The sequence below is a fragment of the Nannobrachium achirus genome (genome assembly GCF_963921795.1).
Source record: "Nannobrachium achirus genome assembly, chromosome: 16".
Taxonomy (NCBI): Eukaryota; Metazoa; Chordata; class Actinopteri; order Myctophiformes; family Myctophidae; genus Nannobrachium; species Nannobrachium achirus.
This window is the reverse complement of record NC_137823.1, coordinates 62,830,014-62,847,631: the sequence shown is the minus strand read 5'-3', so window position 1 is coordinate 62,847,631 and position 17,618 is coordinate 62,830,014. Positions and strand designations below refer to the sequence as shown.

Here is a 17,618-nt window from a genome sequence, read left to right as displayed (position 1 = left end):
ATAAGTCGGCCCAAAGATGGCGCTATAAAAGGCTGATGTGAGAAATGCAGGGCAAAGGTTTATCCTTAGCCTCTAGGGAGTGTGCTTACAAAGTTTGAAACTGATCGGTGGAGTTATAGGTAAAACCACAAATCGGCCTGTTATAGCGCCACCATGAGGCTGATTAAAAAAATGTGAAGTGGCATTTGTTCCTCGACCTACTGGGAACGTGTGTGCGCAATTTCATGATAATTGCACTTTGCGTTTGGGATTTGAGGCATTTTGTTCAAAACGGCTCAATCCTACAAATTTTGGAAGCCAATCTTAGCCAATCAGGATGGAATATGCAAATTTGGACAGATCCGTGTTGATCACATGACTGTCGAGATACTGCCTACCGATTTGTAGAATTTTTGGACAAAATCTGTAAGAGTAGTGCACAGAAATGTGTTTTGCAAACATCGGCCACTAGGTGGCGCTATAAAAGGCCTATTTGAAAAATTTAGGGCAGAGGTTCTAGATTGGCATCCAGGTAATGTGTGTGCTCACTTTGGCAGCGCCCGGGCCAACGGCGACTGAGATTTGGTGAACACAAACTGCGAGGACGCACGGATGGACGCACGCACGCACGGACGGACGGACGGACGGACGGACGCACGGACGGACGAAGGAGAAAACATACTCTCCCTCAGCCTTCGGCTGGTGGAGACAATAACTGTCGATGTGACTAGTAACAGTTGAAATGACAGCATTATTGTCATACAACATTGTTGTATGACGACCTTAAGCACCAGGGAACCCTAATATATATACGTATGTGTGTGTGTGTGTGTGTGTGTGTGTGTGTGTGTGTGTGTGTGTGTGTGTGTGTGTGTGTGTGTGTGTGTGTGTGTGTGTGTGTGTGTGTGTGTGTGTGTGACCTGTAGTGAGCAGGGCACTCTGATCCATCAGGCTCCTGGGGCTCTTCGGGAGGCATGATGAAAACTGTATGTTCTCCACCATGGGTCTCATACAGATCTATCAACCTCACCTCCTCTGGCTTCTCCACATCCACCTGCATGGTCACACACACGCACACGCACACACACACACTATATTTCAAACCTTGAATTACAATCACATACATTTTCGACAATGTTGGATTCCTATGAAAAGATCTTACGCGAAGGAATTACAACTCATGGACGTTCTCATTCACAATTTTCAAAGTATGTCAGAGAGCAAGGCTGGCTCTTATACCTTTTGGACGCATTCGTCAAAGAACTCCAGGCAGGCGTGGCGGTCACTGACGAAGGAGCACTCCTCGATGAACTGTGTGAACATCTGGGTCCGGGTCAGCTGGTTGTAGAACTTCTGGTGCGTCCGCTCCCGAGACTTCAGGAAGCCTGCAGGAGAAACATGACGATGACACGCTGAACCCACAGAAATAATATCAAAGTATCATTTGAGTGTCATCTTAGAATTTGATAATACAACGCTGGGTGCAGTAGGTGTGATCGGGCCCCTTGAGACGACATACAAAAATAACTAAATGTGGGCATAATGTACATGGTTCAACTTCCAACACATTTTCAACCGTGACATTTCTAAATATCCAAAGCTTTTCCAAATTATTTTACCCCATTCCTAGGCCTATAGCAATCATACGGTGCAATAATGAGAGTCTTAAACAGTGTGTTATCAATAATGGATGGCATTTTTATAGCGCTTTTCCAAGTGCTCAAAACGCTTTACAATGTTCCATTCATTCATACATTGGGAAGTGAAGCGGCGAACAGTCGATGCCAGCGCCCTCACTTCCCACATTCACACACCAATGGTGACAGGCTAGCACCAACCAACTCATTGGAGGCAATGTGGGGTTCAGTGTCTTGCCCAAGGACACTTCGACATGTGGACAGGAGGAGCCGGGATTTAACAGCTGACCCACGCATCATTGGACGACCTGCTCTTGAGCGTGTAGATCTGCTACTTTTGCTATTTTCCATAACATTAGATTAATTACAAACATTTTCCAGGCCTGGAAAACAGATTTTCTAATTTAAAAATATTTCCAGGAATTTCAAGGATGCCCTGGATGTGTACTGCCGTACTGCGGCACCATGGAGGATTATTTGTAAAAAATGTCTGCCGGAGGCTAATCCCTCAAACCGCTATACGGATCAGTTTTGTGTGCGCGCGGCCAGTGGGCCATGGAAAGGTTTGTTTTGTTTCCAAATAGTGTATAGTTTGGAAAACAATTTTATAACGGAAGGATGTTTGATCAGCCCCAGACGGACAATTACACTCATAGACAAGAACCATTTCTAGACGGCCTGCCTCCTCCAGAGCTGAGCCACACCATGACAATCCTAATCCAAGTGGTTGCCCTTGGATTAGATCTACTGGATTTCCTCAACACACAAACACACACACACGTGCATATGTAGTCACTGCTGCACGGAACTGTCCCATTGGAAACAAAACAAAGCACACTGCCCTTTTAACGTCCGCAAAAAGTGCCCTCTCCAGGCCATGAATGCAGTTTTACTATGGTGAAAGAAATGCAAATGCCCTCTTTCCATGCCATACCTGAAGGCAGAATTCAAGAGAATTGCCTTGTCAAAACTCTCCTGAACTTGAATGCAGCATCTTATGTTGAAAGAATTGCACTCTCTGTGTAAAAGTCCATGCCGTATTTACTTGATTGTGCTTTGTTCAGTGTGGTATTAACTCATTTACTGCCTATGACAAGTATGATGAGCTGTCAATATGCTGTAATCACTCATGTGAGCAGTGAGCAGTCGAGCTGAGCAGTCGCATTTTCGCTCCGTCCAGGGACAATGGAAAGGAGGGTTACTTTTTCTTCTTTTTTTCCTATTGTTTCTTTTATGGTTTGCCGACTCGTGGAACGCTCATAATTGTATATACGGAGAATTATGTGCGGAATGGAGAGGAATCACGCAGTGTTTTTTTTCCTTCACGTTGGATCGGAGCCAAAACATCTCGGCTTCGGTAAAATGACGGTCCTTGGGACGCTGCTGCTGACTAAGAACAAACCCCAGATAGGCAGAATGGACAGGCGGTCCATCATTTACTTTATCCTGCTTCTTTCTGGTGACATTGAGGTTAATCCAGGCCCGGTAATCACTCGGCAAGCCGCCCGTCTCACGAGGGAACTACAGCTGCTTTCGGAGACAAAGAACCCCAGCGGAGGTAACATCGATACGGGTTCTACTGGTGACGAGTGCTATGGCTGCCCACGCGGCTCTCTACAGCAAAGCTCCAACATCGAGGCTACTCGTGACCAGCTCGCGGCCGTGGTTTTCGAGCCGCCGCCCGATAACAACAGCGACGACGTGGACCTGGATGTCCCCCTGCCGGATGTCCCCCTGCCGCCCCCCCTCGTCACCGAGGATGCCCAGCTCGCAGCCGCTGGATCGCCGGAGATGTCCGTCGAGCCGGATGCCCCCCCGCTGGTCCCGCCACCCCCCAGGGATCGTGATCAGTCGTGGCTGGCGGCATACCTTGGCTTTGAAGCTGTCGGCGCCGCCACACCGACCCCCCGTGCGGTCGAAAAGGCATGGATCTCCTCCTGTTTGAGCTCACAGTCAACAAAGCAACCTGAGCTCCCCCCCACCCCCACCCCCACCGCTCCCACCCCCACCGCTCCCACACTTCAGTCTCAACTACAACCGGACTATGATGACCACCTCCCCCCCACGATAAACTTTCCTGTCTCGGTCGAAGACAAAGAGCCCCCCTGCTCCGACGTTGATTCGATCACTACAGAGAACATGCACTCTGTTGTTTTTGCAAAACCAGGACTTCATCTAGTCCACTTAAACATCAATAGCTTGAATCCCAATAAACTGGAGCAAATTAAGGGAATGTTTCATGACGGTAAGGTAAAGATTTTATCCTTCTCTGAAACTAAACTTGATGACTCGTTTACGGATGCTAGCATTGAAATTGCCAACTATACTGTAATCAGAAATGATAGGAACAGGTGTGGAGGCGGAGTTTGCATGTATGTACATAATGATGTCAATTTTATGCCCCGTCCAGACTTACACCACAGTTCTCTTGAAACTGTATGGATTGAGGTAATCTTTGAACATGCAAAAAACATACTAGTATGCGCTGTCTATAGACCACCTGATCAGAATGACTTCTTTGAGCTGTTTGATGAGAGCTTAGCAAAGGTGGACGGTACTGAGTGTCACATTTTGGGCGACTGGAATGTGGACATTTTGCGTAAAGACGCACCCATGTTCAAGTCCTTTGATGGGTTATGCAATCAATACAGCCTCACTCAGCTTGTCACAGTACCCACCAGGGTGACAGAGCACTCTCAAACCCTCATAGATCTCGTCGTAACCACTGACAAGTCCAAAGTCACCGCTAGCGGGGCTATTGTATGCGGTCTTAGTGATCATTATATGATCTACTCTACCCGAAAAATACACAAACCCAAAGCTAGTGGCCACAGAACTGTCGTTGCTAGAAGCCTGAAGAACTACTCCAGTGAGGCTTTTAATCTCAAACTAGCGGGTGTAGACTTTTCCCCAGAGCTGCAGTGTACAGATGTCGAAGAAGCATGGTGCGGTTTTAAAACCAAATTGACCAATGCTCTAGACGACGTGGCCCCCTTGAATACCACCAGGGTTAAAACCCGCCAAGAGCCATGGTATAACTCAGATATTGCAGAATCAGCTAAACTCAGAGACAAAAAATACGATGAAAAACGAAAGTGCTGCAAAAAGCTCAAGAAAAATTTCAACCCTGACCTCAAAATCCACATTGAGCATCTTACTGCTCAGTGCAAGAGACTTAGAAACCAGACAACCGCCCTAGTTAGATCCGCCAAAAAAAACTACATCGACGACAAAATCGATGAATACAAAAACAACCCACGAGACCTATGGAAGTTGCTTAACAACCAATTAGGCTTAAAATCAAAAACCATATGCCACAACATAAACATCAAAACGGACGCCGCTCTCATTTCTGACAAAGGTGAAGTGGCTACCCATCTTAACAAAACCTTTACCACCACAGCCCGTTCACTGGTCAAAAGACTGGTCGCCCCATCAGGGCGGTATGGTGAAGAATTTGTTAATACATTCTACAAAAAACTGGGCGTCAGTAAAGACAGCTTTAAACTTTCCACAGTGACAACTGATGAAGTGTTTAAAAAATTGAGCGCCCTACCTCAACACAAGGCCACTGGCCTTGATAAAATCCCAGCTAGATTTCTCAGAGATTCAGCCGCCACCATTGCTCCAATTATTACCCACATAATTAACCTTTCCATCGAACAGGGTCATGTCCCCCAGGACTTCAAACTAGCAAAAGTAACCCCCCTGCATAAAAAAGGTAGCAAACTAGACCCTGGAAACTACCGCCCCGTTTCCATTCTTAGCTCCATATCCAAAGTCATGGAGAAAATAGTCTACGAACAGATTGCAAGTTATCTCGATGAGAATAATCTGATTTACGAGTTCCAATCTGGATTCAGAAAATCCCATTCCACTGACACATGCCTTCTCTATTTGACTGACCAAATCAAACGCGAAGCGGATCAGGGCAAATATAGTGGCATGGTCATGATGGACCTCCAGAAGGCATTTGACACCGTGGATCATGCTATTCTGATTGAGAAACTAAAAGCCATCGGTCTTGACAGCGCAGCAGTGAGCTGGATGCAATCTTACCTGGTGGGGAGGGAACAGGTGGTGGAGATTAACGGTACCCTGTCCCCCCCCCTCCCAGTAAGCTGTGGAGTTCCTCAAGGTAGCATACTGGGACCTCTGTTGTTCCTAATATACGTGAACGACATGGCATCTGCTTGCGACTGCAACCTGTTCCTGTTCGCGGATGACTCGGCTCTCCTAGTCTCGGGCAAGGACCACTTGCAGGTTGAAAGGTCACTTAACTCTGAACTGAGTAAGATCTGCACATGGCTTAACGACAACAAATTATCAATTCACCTGGGCAAAACCGAGTCCATCCTCTTTGGATCAAATCATAACCTCAAAAAGGTAGAGAACTTCACAATCAAAGTGGGTGACAAGGTCATAACACGAAAAAACGAAATCTCTTACTTAGGATGTATCCTTGAAGCTAATCTTTCCAGCGAAAAGATGACTTCAAAAGTAATACAAAAAATCAACCAACGAACTCGTTTCCTACAGAGGATCGCCCCAATGGTCAACTTCAACACACTGAAGACCATAGCTGGTGCAATAATCCAGCCCCTCTTTGACTATGGAGTCCACGTATGGTATCGTGACGCCCCACAAGCCCTAAAAACTAAACTCCAAACAGCCCAAAATAAACTAATTAGGGTCCTGCTTAACCTTCCCAATCAGACTCACCTCACCGCTACTCACCAGTTAAGAGTGGGGTGGCTCAGAGTAGATGACAGAGTACAGCAACTTGCAATGGGCCTGGTGTACAAGATACACTACACCACTATGATACCCAAGTACCTGTCAAAATACTTTATAAACGTTAAGGATGTCCATAATTACAACACCAGAGGCAGTGCCACAGATCACGTTCAACCCAGAGTCAACTCAAAGAAAGGGTCGAACTCGTTCTTCTGCTACACCACAAAAATGTGGAATGCCTTACCGAAGGCCACAAAGGAGTGTGGATCACTAGCATCCTTTAAAATTGCCCTAAAAAACCACTTACAGGCAGCAGCCGTTCACAACTGGTAAAAACCTAGCCCAACCCTACCCTCCCTGCCGCTTCCTTGTATATACTGTACATACTGATTGTTTAGACTTACTGTTACCTGCCCCTTCCTTGTATATATTGTATATACTGTACTTACTGATTGTATAGACCTGTTTTCTTTTTTTTCTTTTTTTCTTTACATATCTACTGCATAGTACTGTGTTCTATTTGTCTGTCATTCAATGTTATATGAGATACTTAAATGGTTTCCTGTTGAAATAAGCTTAGTCTTTTCATGGATCTCCTTTTAGTAGACCTTGTACCAGTGAACTGTACCGTCATGAATCTGTACATTTTCCTATGCAAACTTCTAATAAAGCCTTCAATCAATCAATCAATAAGAATTAAAGTATGATCGCCGATCCACCATTTTTTTTACCTAGAGTCCGGACACCCGTTTAAACCGGAGACTGATGTTCCCAGACGGGAAACCAACCACCTCTCGCCCATTTTTGGTCATATAGTACGCATTGCCTCATTGCCTCCCGTACATAGAAGCCGAAAAACGCCACTTTTCCGTACTATTCAACCAAGAATCTCCTCCATTCAAATCAATGGGAGCCGAGCAGCCAATCAGATGGCTGGCCGTCATCCACGTTGGTTTTAGCCTCGCGTAGCCAGGTTTACTCATCTCGCGTTGGTTTGGACTATAATAATAAATAATAATAATACAATGGCCTGGGACTGTATTTTTACAGCACTTTTATAGCGTTTTTCCAAGTGCTCAAAGCACTATATTATTGTGCTATAATAGATGTTGACAGAATGTCTTTACACAACCTGATTCACGCTGATATCGCTTTTGTTGTTGTTGTTTTTTATTATATATATATTTAACAAGGAAGTCCCGCCTACTGCAGTGCATCCGGTTTCCTGCCCTTGCACTTCCTTGCACTTTCACCCATAGAGTATGCTTACACCACCGTCCCACTTGCAAAAGGCGTGCTGTTTCCGTGATCCGGTCTAGACCGGATGGTCAAAGTGTTTACACTATGGTTTACACAGTGCTGCAGGCTCACGGCAAGGATTATGTCTTTTCTTCAATAATTGAAATGTCCATTCAGGTAAGATAATAAATACTTTACATCATGCACCAACACCACTAATGTTAGGATGTGTAGGTACTATAGCAGAGGGTGTGTGACTGTCTGCTTTCGCCTTTGTTGGGAGGGACACATATTCATAACTCTAAGTAAGCTAAACAAGCTAATCTAAGCTAAGCTAATTTAGCCAAGATAACAAAAACCTGCAAGCAGCTAAACCTGCGTTTTCAGGCCAGGGACCCCCTAGCTTATAGAGAGATGAAGCAGGGACCCCTTAGCTGAGAGAGATGAAGCAGGGACCCCTTAGCTGAGAGAGGGATGAAGCAAGCAGGGACCCCCTTAGCTTAGCATGCCTGGAATGCTTTGTTGTCAGTATTAAAGTGATAGGTAAAGCCACTGTTAATTACTTCAACAGGGGGTCCGGGACTCCGGGGGTCCCCAGAGTTACTACAGGGGGGTCTTTCAAATCTTTGAGTGATAGAAACTTTGGTTTATTAACCACTTGAACCCTAGCGTCCATATTCTGAGAACTCTAGCCAAACATAGCAGATCTCCTATTTTTGGCAAATAGCTTTGGTGAATAGGAGAAAAGAGCAGACTAAGTACAGAGTGAAAGGTCAAGTTTATCAGGCCAGGGACCCCCTAGCTTATAGAGAGATGAGATGAGATCAGGCTTATCTCTCTCTCAGATAAGGGGTCCCTGCTAGGCGTCCCTGCTTTTGAGAGACATGAAGCAGGGACCCCACCCTTAGTTGAGAGACAGATGAAGCAGGGACCCCCACTACATAGAGACATTCATGGATTTATATTTAAAAGTAACTTTTATTCCCCCCCTGGACCCAGGGTATGGTAGCTGCCTACCCCTGCCATACCCAATTGACGCCCCTGAGAGTGTAGTGCCCACCCAGGATTACATTAGATCAGGGGTCTTCAACAGGGGGTCTGGGACCCCTAGGGGGTCCTCAGAGTTACTGCAGGGGGTCCTCCAAATCTTCCAATCCTTTTTATATTAACAACTTGAGACCTAGTGTACATATTCTGAGAACTGTAGCCAAAAATAACAGATCTACAAGCTCACAATGTCTCGCCCTGCGATGCGTTGTGAGCTTGTAGATCGGCTATTTTCGGCAAAGAGGTTTGGTGTAGAGAGGGAAAAGAGCATACTAAGTACAGAGTGAAAGGTCAAGTTTATTAAGTATTGACGGCACAAGTTGTCAAATATCTGACAACACACATTGACATGAATCCAAAATACACTGATGCTGTCAAACAATGAAACCAAATGGAATCTATGAAAACGCTTTGGGGGTCCCTGCTTCATCTCTCTCTCAACTAAGGGGTCCTTGGCCTGAAAACGTTGAAGACCCCTGCATTAGATAATTGACACTGGGCGGAAAAATGGATTACCAAAAAACTTAAAAAATAAATGCTTGTTTTGTTGGAAAATAAATAAATAAACAGGGCATTTTTTTCTCGCCTCGCAGCTGCACACTGACATGGACGGCGGTGAAGTACACGCTGTCGGGCGAAGGAGCCGGCTCCATCTTCACCATCGACCAGACGATGGGACATCCATGCCTTAAGGAGCCTGGACAGGGAGGAGAAGCCTTACTACACGCTCCGCGCCCAGGTCGTCGACATCGACAGGAGTTCGTCATCAAGGTCCAGGACATCAACGGCAACGAGCCCAAGTTCCTGGAGGGGCCATACACCGCCAGTGTCCCGGAGATGTCACCCTTAGGTGAGTGCGCGTGAGGTCACTGTGTTATAGATATCTTATCTACTGCATTGTACAGGGGTTTTCAAAGTGGGTGCCGCGACAGTTCTAACCAAAATGGCTATTATCTCAACGTTTCCTTGCAACATAATCACTAAAATATCGTTGTGTGCTTGTAGATCTGCTGTTTTCACTAGTTTAGTACATTCTATAGATGATAAATACAAACGGTTTTGGACATACAAGGTTTCCACCCGACAACGACGATATGCTATAAATATAAGGTGCTGGGACTGAAAATTATAATGTAGGGGTGCCTCGGATTAAAGAAAAAATATTTATGGGTTGCCCCACTGCCCTGAGACAAAAAAGTTTGGGAACCCCTGGCATAGTACTGCTATCCGTCTGTTATTCAATGTTACATGAGATACATAAAGGTTTCCTGTGCAAATAAGCCGAAAAGCTTACTAGGATCTCCTTTTAGTTGACAATAAAGATTCAATTCACCCTTTAGTAGACTGACTTTCAGATATGTACATAGCAATGCAGATATAATAGCAGATATGCAAGCTTGCAGAGCGGCACTTGTAGATCTGCTATTTTTGTCTTTGAAATCCTTCTATTTTTGAATTCAAGAATCTTTCTCTAACTCTGAGAGTGCACAAATGGAACCAAATGGACCCTTACAGGTCTGGTTCCATTTGTGCTTTGTCAAAGTTAAGGGGAGACCTTCAAATTTGTCTACTGGTCAGGACAGCAGTTAACAGCAGCAGACTCTTGTCGTTCTGGTGTGAACAGTTTTTTGCACTTTTTGTTTTAGTAAAAATGTTTAGTCTAAACTCTATTCCACTCTCATACATTCATATAGGTTGATGGAGGAAGGGGCTGGTACAACCCAGGGAGCCTCTGCTAAGACACTGCGAATATACACCCAAGCCCTGGTCTTCTCTGCAGCGGATTACTGTCTGGTGCCCCGTGCATGGCCTACCCCAGTGTCCCTCTTGCCATTCGTCATGGGAATAGCCCCGGCCGGCTGCCTCCCACGTCCTGAGATGCTGGCAATTGGCTATATGCAACACCGAGTTGGACCTCTGACGGTTACTTCAGACACAGACCTACACTGGACACTGTGGCAGCAGCTTCGTAGTCTGCTACTGGAGTAGCGTTAAAATTTCTCTTTAATCCACACAACACAACACACAAGTATGTTTATACCTTGAGACAGTTTCTTTTTTATTCATACGGGCGGAGTGCGAGCCGCAAGGCGACGAGGACTAAAACCAAAAATGAAACTAGCTTTTACTTTTTCCTCCACGTCGCTGACTCCAGTTGCAGGAGCGCATTGTGCAGAGCTTTGTTCAAAATACCTGAGGAACACTGGAACAATGTTGACGGACATCTTTTCCTATGTTGGATTGGATTAATACCCTTGGTGTCAATGCTTTGGAAACGTGGAGGTTTTACCTGCCTTTTTTGCTTTGATGCCGCCTTTTGTGGACCTGCTTTTACCTGCGGCTATGTGGAACTACTTGGTGTCTAACACCATGTACATACATACTGCTGCTAAGTGGACCTAATCTCATACATACACATACATGAACTTTACACTTTGAATACGGTACATCATCATTGGCAGGATCTGCTGGTAGGGTTCTGGGTGGCATAATAGCCACCAAACAGCTGGGTGATCTGGGATATGCTGCAGTGCTTACTCCAAACTATTTCACACGTGTGTTTGCCCTGTCATGGACTATTATGGCAGGTGTATGGGGCTCAAACACAAATATGAAAAGGGAAAATGGTCCAAAATAGAGCGATACAGTATTTCCTAGGTGTGCATAAATTTGCCCAGGTATTGGCAATAACAGGAGATATGGGATGGGAACCGTGTTAAGTAAGGTGGAAGGGCAGCATGGTAGCCTATTGGAATAGATTAATCAGAATGCCAGAAAATAGAGTTGCCAAGAAAATATTTATTTGGGATGTATCAATAAAAGGTGCATGGGCAAGTACTGTGGATGAGATGCCCCTGCACCTTGAAACTGGTAGATACAGAGGAGTAGTGAGGAAGAGGGGGTTTGTATTTATTGTGACATAAATGATATTGAGAGTGAGTTCCACTTTTATGTTCTACTGTCCTTTGTATCATGAGCTACGTCAAAGACTTTAATAAGTGTAAAAACCTAGATTTGATATGGTTAAGTGACGCAGAGAGACTTTGTTGGATTTTTGAAGATATTTGCACTGGCAGAATATTTAGAGAAAGCATGGGACAAACGGACAAAGAAAACATATATGTAAGGTATATTTATTTTGTTTTGTCATTTTCTTTTCTTTTCATTTCTTTATAATATTATTGTTGTGCACTGTGTGCAGTTTCCAATAATGGAATGTGGTATTGTTTATTCATGTTTGGTGTCTTATAAGCTCGCAAGGGATGGGTCTTTTCGAAGTATACCATGACACGAAAAAAAAGAAAAAAAAAAAAACTTTTACGATAAGTATACATACTCTTTGGGAGCAGAAAAGTGGTGTGCTGACTCTTATTTTCTTATTTGTACACTGTTCATCTGTCCAGCACCCAGCCTATATGGCTTTGTATGTGATTGCCTTGTTGGCTGTTTTTCAGCCTCTGTGTAACCTTACGTCTAACCTCAAGTACATACTGCTGCTATGTGAACTAGGGGTGGGCAGTTAACCCGTTAATCGTTTAGCTGATCGTTAAGAAATAACCGGTTATGCTTAATGGTTGCACGGTTCATTTTCATAATAATATGGATGCATTGTCCTGGTCCTGGGATGCTGGTGTTTGACTATGGGGATGTGATTTTGTTTAAACAGACTGCTGGTTTGATGTCGCACGCTGCTGTGTTTCTTTTCCTCCTCTCCTTGCCTTGCTTGTGAAAACCAAAGCTCGCTGCTTGCTTGGAAATCAAATGGCGCGCCGCCACCCGCTGGACAGGTTATTCAATGATTGGAATGGATTAATTCAGAATCAAGCATTCAACTAAGCTGTGAGTTAGATGATAATCATGTTTTCCCTCTCTCTGCCCCCCCCCCCTTTTTTTTCCTGAAAATAATTACACCTGTAACATATGACAACAATGATTCATTTTTTTTGTAATACAATCATGAAATCATGTTTTCATTCCCACTTCAGTTCTAGGACACTTTGTCAGCAATACCAGTGCATATTACCAGTACACAGCCAAAACATGTAATGTGTGATGTATTATGTGCAAGAATAATAAATTCCATGAATCTGTATCATGTCTTTGTGTTTGTTGATAATGAAATATAGCGATGTATTCAAACATATTGTGCTGTTACAGTATGTCATACAATTTTGTACAGTAGGTGTAATCCAGCTATATTTGCAGACTAATTGTGCTTTACAGTAACACCAGTGAATAAATCCAAGGTCATGTGGACAGAGATCACCAGGCAGGGAGGTTCACTGCCAATAAGGGGCCTGAACAGCAAAAACCTGGGTGTAATACTGTACTGTTATATTGTAGTAATAGAGTGTGTTATTACTTGTCATAATACATAGTTGTTATGGAAATACAATTTATATTCCCTTTCAGGCTATTGATCTATCGATTATTGAGTTATCGATTATTGATATAGATTATATATTTAATATTCATCTTACTTCGGTTATACTTAATATATGATATATATTCATAATGTTAATATATGGCTGTTTGCTGATGTTATGAATGTAATATGTAAGCAAAGGAAGTAAATGAGTATGATAATATGTCTTATGAAGTTTAGGCCTCAGTGTACTGTCTACACATAGTTATGCAGCAGCAGGCTCATACAGTAAGGTCAAGTACACTAGCTACAGTATTCCCCTGTAGGCAAGCGGCAGACCCAGACAGCACGACGACAAGTTAAGGTGTTATGAACGCAAGGAGAATGTTTCTTATATCAGGCGTCAGTATTCTGGCTAGGGCAGTGACTACGGCCTCGCTTATAGCAGTGGGCCTTCCATTCTCAGTCGATAAGAATGAAACACGTGCTCATGCAGTAGTTGGTCAGGGTAGTGCTGCCACTCTCAGATGCTGAGCATTTGAGCAGCACATTTCATAGTTAGGCAGAAGTGACCTTCCATACTCAAGTGTGAGAGAACAAATCTTTTGGTCAGACAGAAGGAATGTCAGTCCTCAGAATTATCTTAACAATGTGTATGTATCCTTAAAGTATTTGTATTTAAGGTGCCTCAACATCCAGATCGGTGTCAGACTCCTGTTGCCTTTCGAGACAACTGGCCCCTGTCCACCTATCTCTTTTTCCTTTCTCCTCTCTTCTTTCTATTCTTTACTCTAATTTTCTCATTATTGTATTACATAGGAACTATTGTCATATTATTATTATTGTCATCTGTTGTATTGAATACATTTGTTATAGACATATCAGTGTCTAACTCTTCATTCTCTCACAGAGGAAATGTTCAATTTCCACAACACAGTGATACAACTTTTCTGAAATGATATGATATAGCACTATTGTCAGTTCACACTGACATTTGTCTTGCAACAACCAACAGCCACCACCTAGTCTACCCCTCGCCAAACTCCTAGATAGTTTGGTTTCCATCATAGCTAACTGGACTATACTGTATATGAGGCAGATATGTGTACAGTATCATAGGCTATCATAGATGTATGAACAGTTAGAAAGATGTCAGCTACAGTTAAATCAACAGCATCTGTCAGCAGTGAAACAGCAATTAACTTAAGCAGGCAACTCAACTGTCAGATGCACTGTGAGACAGCTTATAACACTGTAGAGCTCTGTAGACCCTGATGTTAGATATAAGAGGGTGTGGAGGGTTGGCTAACAACACTGTAGATTTCGGGGTTTAGGTTTCTCACACCTTCAAAGTTCAAGGTCTCCCCTTAACTCTGACAGTGTACAAATGAGCCAAATGAACCCTAACGAGTCCATTTGGGTTCCATTTGTACTCTGTCAGAGTTACAGATTAGTATGGGTCAATTTAGACCACCATAAAGGAACCCACAGTGTCCCTGGAATCCACTTTGAAAAACACTGCTGCTCTAGGTTAGGGTTAGGGCTAAGTTTAGGGTTAGGTTAATGGTTAGGGTTAGATTTAGGGTTAGGGTTACTGTGATGTCATACCACTCTAACAGAATCGGTTTGCCGCTCTGATAATAGTCAGATATTGATCATACTGTAGGCCTCACCAAGAGGCATTCCTTGTACGGTGGCACCTACTGTAATATAGACGATCTACAAGATCACTACGGGTTGCTGATGTGTTATTATGGATTCCCTCAACTAGTTCTAGCATAGACCCACCTCACCAGTGTTTTGATTGGCTCCCTGACAGGCATTTTACTGAGGTTAAGGTTAAGGTAAGGTTTAGGCATTGCCTTACTGAAGTTGGGGTTTATGGTGAAAGACTTTGCTAAGACAATAGAGGGTATGCATGTGACATTATCGTACATGGAAGTAGGAGTCAAGAGTAGTTTCCCAAAGAGCTCTTCCAAACTCCAATGCTTCATGCTGCTTTATGTTTTGCCACTCAGTCTTGATGAGTGGCATATGATGCATACCAAATGACCATCTATTACACTATTGGTCTATTACACTATTACTAGGTATTATTAGGTTCCGCAGATGTGACTTGCAGTATACATTAAGTGCTGCAGATCTAAGAAAGGGTATTACTACATCAACCATCTGGCTCATATGAAACATATCTAGTAGGCTATGTGCATTCATTGACAAAAGTCAGCTCATAATATCACTGTTGATTGCAGATCGGTATGTATATTGTGATAATACACTACTGTCACGTTTCATGTCACTGGCTAACATTGAGACACCTTGGGACAAAAGGATTAATAGAATATCAGTTTTGGAAATACACATTAATGACAGTGGCTAGAGAATTTGGGTATATAATATGGGCAAACAACCGTTTCCTATTGTTGTTACTCAATACAACAGATACTGTAGTTGCATAGAATTTCAGAAATAAACCTGAAATCACCTCAGTTAATACCAAATTTGTATAGATTGACATCTTGGAAGAAACACAACATTCAAGTGCAAATAGCTTTTAATGAAACAACAAACAAACAACGTATAGCACAGAACAAAATATAGCCTTTCTCAGGCTCAATACATACTCCACTTTTAGAGCCTAATTATTTTAGGTCGGCTCTGTCTAAACTATGATATGGTGTAATTTGGAGCGGAATTAATGACGTTACCTGCCCCCGATCCTCTGAATGACGCCATATCATAGTTTAGACAGAGCCGAACCAGAATAAAGGCTCTAAAAGTGGCGTATGAATCGACCCCAAGTTGAGCAACGTAGATATACTCTGTTACAAGTAAAAGTCTGAACTGTGAAATTGCAAAAGTATTGGCATTGTGCAGCAATGTTTCTTGTGTGTGTGAGGAAGTCGGTCTAATTATAGTATTATTACTGCATAATTAGATGATGCAGGTACCCCATAAAGCATGCATGTAGAATCATAACTTAATGACATGATAGAAATCGCTTTTTATTGTAAACATAGTACAGTGTTCACGGAAATACAGCATCAACTGTCATACCAGAATTACAAAATCAATTAGTTTTCATTTACATTTAAACATCTGGCTGTTTATATAAACACTCAAGCCATGTTGAAGTAGATTATACCTGTTTTCAATTTTGTTACAGTGCATACCAGACTCATATCATATTGTCTTCTTCCAAGGTTCAAGGTAAAAAAAACAAAAAAAAAACAAAACAACTAAGCTTTCTATATCAGTGGTTCTCAAAGTGTATTTCAGGGACTCCCTTATTATAGGTTCCTTTATAGGGGTCTAAATTGACCCTTACAAGTCTGTAAGCCAGTCCCAGACAGACATGCAGACACAGACAGACAGACAGACAGACAGACAGACAGACAGACAGACAGACAGACAGACACACAGACAGAGCTAGTGTGTCTGTCTGTCTGTCTGTCTGTCTGTCTGTCTGTCTGTCTGTCTGTCTGTCTGTCTGTCTGTCTGTCTGTCTGTCTGTCTGTCTTATTGCATCTGATCTGATATCCAGAACATTTAACATAATTTATCACATTCTGTCTTGTATGGTCTTTCACCAATAAGCCCTACAAGCTAAAACATAGCCTAGGCTTGATGCGTGTGTGTCATTAATTCAATGTCCAGAGCTTTCAGATATATTTGGATATGACAATCCAGTTATTGACATAGCATGATACAAAACCTCCTTTCAACAAACACTGAATTGCCAACCTTCACAGCACAGACACCATAACATGGTCGAAAAATGTTTGCTCCCAAACTCATTGCACCCACCTGGCATCACTGCCAGGTATGAATCAGTTACCCTGGAAACCAACAGTGATTGACAGCCGACAGCAACCATGGCAACCATAAGAAGTTTACATTGACTGGCAAGGCCAGACCATTCATTTCAATAAACCAAATAAAAATAAACAATAATGTCATGTTGGCTCCAACAACGATGACACACTAAAGATTACTACTATTCATTCACAGTATGTACTTTGGAAATATAGCAAACACTATTCCTTTACATTACAATGGAATTATTAAGTATTTTCAACCTTCAATCAACAGGTTTCCTGAGACATTCAGAGACATTCATTCTTTCATACTTTATTAATAAGAAGGCTTAATTAATCTGGCCAAACATAAGACACAGACAAATAGGGTTGGGGTGGTATGGACATTTTGTTATCGCGGTTATCGTCTTCCCATTACCGACGGTATTGCGGTAATTACCGCACCCCCGTATCTATTAATTAAGGTTCAGCAATAAGCCAAAATATTGCTATCATCTTCCCAAAATTCGCTGCTCCACAGCCTGACTGCCCGACTTATACTTCTCCGTACAGCACAGCGGGTCGGCTTTGAAAGGAACAGATCTACAAGCTCACAACACGTCGCATCCACGACACGTTCTGAGCTTGTAGATCTGTGTCAGGTTACTTTAGTAAAGTAGGCTACTGGGGTCTGGGGCTTTTAAGACACAGTACACGGTGTGTGAACAACAACCAGATGAGAGACTGGTAGATCGTTTACAGTGATTCTGTAAACTCACATCTCAAATCGCATTGATTGAGTGGTGATATAAACAT

General features: G+C 43.1%; 1 protein-coding gene and 1 long non-coding RNA gene across 2 annotated transcripts in view; one reads left to right on the top strand and one right to left on the bottom strand.

Moving 5' to 3' along the window:
- LOC308301199 (DENN domain-containing protein 4B-like) overlaps positions 1-17,618 on the bottom strand; it is a gene marked incomplete at both ends in the record, with an annotated part of 49,612 nt that overhangs the window by 19,366 nt on the left and 12,628 nt on the right. The window contains 2 exons of the mRNA XM_080745096.1: positions 900-1,033; positions 1,219-1,364. Of these exons, the coding sequence (XP_080601222.1) occupies positions 900-1,033; positions 1,219-1,364 (280 nt within the window). The remainder of the gene's footprint in view (positions 1-899; positions 1,034-1,218; positions 1,365-17,618) is intronic.
- On the top strand, positions 7,701-12,559 carry LOC308300489. The gene is made up of 3 exons (XR_013962827.1): positions 7,701-7,769; positions 9,233-9,489; positions 10,334-12,559. It is a non-coding gene; the product is annotated as an uncharacterized lncRNA (long non-coding RNA).